Source organism: Bison bison, unplaced genomic scaffold (assembly GCF_000754665.1).
Source record: "Bison bison bison isolate TAMUID 2011002044 unplaced genomic scaffold, Bison_UMD1.0 scf7180017864291, whole genome shotgun sequence".
In the NCBI taxonomy this organism is placed as follows: Eukaryota; Metazoa; Chordata; class Mammalia; order Artiodactyla; family Bovidae; genus Bison; species Bison bison.
In genome coordinates this window covers 2,186,283-2,191,265 of record NW_011494863.1, presented here as the reverse complement: position 1 = coordinate 2,191,265, position 4,983 = coordinate 2,186,283, and the positions used below count along the sequence as shown (strand labels likewise).

Sequence of the window (4,983 nt, the reverse complement as noted above, 5' to 3'; positions counted from 1 at the left end):
GGAACTCGAAGGCTCTTAGGGCCTCGTAGTCCAGGGACGTGAGGGCGAAGAGGTGGCCGTTGTCGGGGTTGATGGACACGAGGGAGGCGAGGGGCACGAGCGGGTCGGGGGGCGGCAGCAGCGAGTAGGTGACCTGGGCGTTGGCGCCCGCGTCTGTGTCTGTGGCGCTGACGCTGCCGATGTGCAGGGCGGGGCTGTTGTTCTCGCGGACCCACAGGGTGTAGGAGGTCTGGGTGAAGGCGGGGGCGTTGTCGTTGACGTCGGACACCAGCACGGTTATGTTGTGCTCGGTTTTCAGTCTGGGTGTCCCCAAGTCCGTGACAGCGATGATGATGTTGTATTCGGCTCTGGTCTCTCTGTCTAGCGGTCGCTCTGTTACTAGGGTGTAAAAATTTTCCATGGAAGATTTCAGCAAAAACGGTAGATCGTACTGAACGGAGCAACTTACTTTCCCATTCTCTTCAGAGTCAAGATCTGAAACACTGAAAACTGCAACCACAGTCTCAGGCGAGTTCTCAGGGATCTGTCCAGTAAGTGCAGACATGGTGACTTCTGGGGCATTGTCGTTCACATCCACGACTTGAATCAGAACGGTGCATTTTCCAGAAAGGCTTCCAGTATCGATGGCCTCGATATTGACCTCATAGGACTGAGTTGTTTCGAAATCAAGTTGTTTTTTCAGTCGAATTTCTCCAGTCATGGCATTGATCTCAAAGGTTTTGCTAATGTCTTCTGAAGCCTGGGAAAGTGAATAGGAAATCTCTCCATTGACTCCTGTGTCTACATCGGTAGCAGAGACTTTGACAACAAGGAAGCCTTTGGGACTGTCCTCAGGGATCTTTACTCTGTAGAAAGGCTGTTCAAATTCAGGGGCGTTATCATTGATGTCCACGACTTCTATGTAGACGTGAGCGGTGCCAGACCGTGGTGGAGAACCACCATCCTGAGCAGTGAGGGTTAACCTGAACTCAGCTTCCTCCTCGCGATCCAGTACTTTGTCCAGCACAAGTTCTGGATATTTTCTGCCATCGCTGCGCTTGCGAGTGAGGACCCGAAAATAGGAGTTGGGACTGATTATATAATTTTCAATATTATTTTGGCCTACATCCATGTCCTGAGCATTCTTTAGAGGAAATGTAGTGCCAGGAAGATTGTTCTCTGATATTTTTAACAACATATCTCCATCCATGAACACTGGAGTATGGTCATTTATGTCTGTTACCTGTAGCTCAGCTTGAAAAAACTCTAAGGGATTCTCTAGTAAAACCTGGAAACGCAGCACACATGGCTCTGTCTGACCACACAGTTCCTCGCGGTCCAGTTTCTTATTTAGCAGTAAATCCCCAGACTCCTGATCCAGCTGCAAATACAGTTTGTTCCCTTTGGAAATGACCCTTGCTCCCCGACTGGAGAGTTCCCCCTGCCCCAGACCCAGGTCTTTTGCTACATTGGTTACAAAAGAGCTCCCCTCAGCTTCCTCCACGACAGAATAACGCCTAGATTCAAAGCCCGCCAGAGCTAAGTGTAAGAAGAGAAAGAAGAAAACGACTTGCCTTTGTCTGCAAACAAGCTTCCTGCTGGCCTCCATTATTCTTGCCCGGTATAGCCTCTGGCGAGGATGGTTCCGCTGAGCTGTAAAGGCCTCAATATCTTGTGGTTTACCTCAGAAATATTTCCGTGAGTAGCCCTTTACGGAAGACCTAGTCGTACTGTGACACCCAAGCTTCCCGTGGGCTTCCAGGCTCTGCTTACAAGTTCTGCCTTTAATAGAACCGCAGCTGCGGTTTAGGTATGTACCTTCTTATCCTGCAGCGCCACCACGCGTCCTCAGAGGAACTTGTATTTTCCGGGTTGAAATGGATGCAGTGTTCCCAGCTTTTTTTTTTTTTTTTTTAATTTTGGCCGCGCTGCGTTGCTTCTGGGATCTGCGTTCCCTGACCATGGACTGAACCCATGTCACTTCAGTGAAAGCAAGGAATTGTAACTACTAGACCACCAGGGAACTCCCCAGTGTTCCCAACTCTTGACAGTATTATATATCACCGACATATCTAAGGTTCAGTTCAGTTCAGTCACTCAGTCATGTCCGACTCTTCGACCCAATGGACTGCAGCACGCCAGGCGTCTCTTAGAATACTGTTTTTACTATTTCCCACCCTAAGGTTCAGATAACTGTCTGAGGGCCATACAGGAGAAATGATAGTAGACTGACTACTTTCAATAATGCTAATTGAGTTTGGAGCAAAAGAAAATATGTGACAGTCTGATAAGAAAGACTATGCAGAAATTTAAATGTATATGGTAACAGAAAACTTTGAGAATTGGACAATTTTACTGCCATGAACTATGGGAATAATTAGTAGCTATAAACCTTGGACACATTATTTAACCAGTGTTTCCGTTTCCTCATCTGTCTAAGGTGACAATATTAAAGGTATTTACCCATTGGGATGCTGTGAGTTCCCCACTTAAAGATGAGGAAACTGAGGCAGAAAGAAATTAACCTTATACACACATACACCAGGCATGTTTTTTGATGCCATCAGGTAGCTCAGTTTGCATTAGTCCATTGCCATGACTAGAAAAACAAGATTCACATGGCAGAAGAATTCATGAGCAGCATTATTTCAGATAGACGTTATCATATCAAATGATGAAACACAAAGGCTGGAGAGTTTGTTTAGTAGAGGTATAATCGGATCATATCGATGAGTCTGTATCTCAGAAGTGTTCTAGTTTTCATTCCACTTCTTACAGTGTCAGTTTTTTCCATCTTTTTTAAAGTTAGGGGATAATTACAATATTGTGATTTTTTTTTTTTTTTTGCCATCAACATGAATTAACATTAGGTATACATATGTGCCCTTTTTCTTGAATGTCCCTCCTACCTCCCTCCCCTTCGCAACACTCTGGGTTGTCACAGAGCACTGACTTGTTCTCTATGCCATACATAGAGAATTTCCCACTGGCTATCTATTTTACATATGATAATATATATACGTTTCAATGCTATTCCTCTCAAATCATCCCACTCTTTACTTCCCCTACTGTGTCCAAAAATCCTTACAGTGTCCATTTAAAAAAATCTTTTATTTTGAAAAATTTCAAACCCCATAATGAAGGAGAGTAGTATGACAAACTCCCAGGTACTCATAGTGAGTTAGAACAGGTATCAGTATTTTGCCATAATTGTTTACCCTATATCCCCAACATTTTCACATCCCAGACAAACTAAATTTTCACTGGTAAAAATTTTATTATACATCTCTAACTTTCAGTTTTTTAAAAACACTACAGTGACCTTACCACACCTAAGAAATTGTTAATATTGTTTAATATCAGTTTATAGTCAGACTTTTCTAATTATTTCTAAGTTGTATTGATTGAATCAAAATTCAAACAAGATCCACCATCCATTATATTTAGATAGTATGTCTTAATTTCTATCATTGTGTAAAATTCTGTTCCTCCCCTTTTCCTGATGCAGCACTGAAGTCTATTGAATATAACTTTAAAAATAAACTTTCAATTTAAAGGAAAAAATGTGTTAAAAAGAGCAGATAGGGGCTAATGTAGGAAAATTACTGCAATGGGAGGGAAATAATAAGTGATTAAAATTAATAATTGTATAATATTTCTATTCATGGTCATTAATCTTTTCTATGAAATGCAGGTCATGGGTTTAGATAACAAGAAGCCACAGATAGATCTTTCAATTGTTTTTGAGATTTGGTTAGGTCAGAGCTTTAAAAATAATACTTGAATTATTATCCACAAAAACTGTATTGTTAGTTTATAAGAAAATAAAACCACAATACACATCTTATTCTTTACAAATACAGAAAAGACTGTACAGAGATATGAGAAAAACATTTCTCTTTAATTAGGCAGAAACTTGCCAGGTGATATCTAACAAGAGAAAAGAGTATAGCATCACAATAAGGCCCCAGAATCAGATTTAAGAGATGCTTAGTTCTACCATTTTTCACTTGGTGACCTTTGTGAACTCAAAGAAGCTCTATGAACATATGTTTGCTCGTTTTTAAAATACCTCCCATCATAGGTTTATAAAATTGAAAATGTCTAAGTATATATTGCAGTGTTTTTTTTTTAATTTAGGTACTTGCACAGCACTCTAATTCACTAAGAAAATAAAAGTAGCAATAATATTTGAAGACAGTGAATTCCAATTTAAAACGTCTCAAACAAGATTTGTCATGTAATAGCCTGCACACAAAGCATAATTGAAGCAAAAGATGACAATACACAATGCATGCTTTGTGTTCCTAGGGCCAAAGGTGAATCCTTTTCTGCGTGAAGAAATTCATTCTTTGACCTTAGGAATACCGGAAATGATGTGAAAGCATTCCTCTACAAGTAAATTGAGATAAATTTCTTAACAGGAATATAGTCACAGATATAGTAACGGTATTTTTCATTTTTACCACAAACCCAAATCATTCCGATATGAGGGATATTCTTCCACTTCCCTGCCTATGCTCTGGAATGCGAGATTGGGGAGAATCGGCTTCAGGAATTTGAACTCGCCAGTACCAGAGCCTCCCATCAGACCCACCTCGCACTGGTAGCTCTGGGACAGGGTCCCCGTGCCGCTGACGTCCACCAGGTGGCCCGGAAAGTGGCCCTCGGCCACCGGGCAGCGACCCGCCGAGGCCGCCCCGCTCCTCCTGCACAGCCGCACCGCCACGAACACCAGCACCGAGAAGAGAAAGAGCGACGACACCGACGCCAAGGCCACCACCAGGTAGACGGTGAGCGGGTCGGCCGGCGCCGCGGCCGCCGCTTCCGCTTCCGGGGCCGGCAGGTAGGGCTGCGAGAAGCCGTCCACCAGCAGCACGTGCAGCGTGACGCTGGCCGACAGCGGCGGCTCGCCGTTGTCCTTGACCAGCACCACCAGCCGCTGCTTGGGCGCGTCGCGCTCGCTCAGCAGCCGCGCCGTGCGCACCTCGCCGTTGTGCGCCC

The 4,983-nt window shown here is 43.6% G+C and overlaps 2 protein-coding genes across 2 annotated transcripts in view; both read right to left on the bottom strand.

The window, feature by feature from the left end:
- Positions 1-1,848, bottom strand: part of LOC104996369 (protocadherin beta-8-like) — a 9,652-nt gene extending 7,804 nt beyond the window's left edge. Inside the window, exon 1 of the mRNA XM_010850628.1 lies at positions 14-1,848. Within this exon, the coding sequence (XP_010848930.1) occupies positions 14-1,588 (1,575 nt within the window). The 5' untranslated portion in view covers positions 1,589-1,848. The remainder of the gene's footprint in view (positions 1-13) is intronic.
- Positions 1,849-3,081: 1,233 nt separating this feature from the next.
- Positions 3,082-4,983, bottom strand: part of LOC104996368 (protocadherin beta-5-like) — a 22,487-nt gene continuing 20,585 nt past the window's right edge. Inside the window, exon 4 of the mRNA XM_010850627.1 lies at positions 3,082-4,981. Within this exon, the coding sequence (XP_010848929.1) occupies positions 4,442-4,981 (540 nt within the window). The 3' untranslated portion in view covers positions 3,082-4,441. The remainder of the gene's footprint in view (positions 4,982-4,983) is intronic.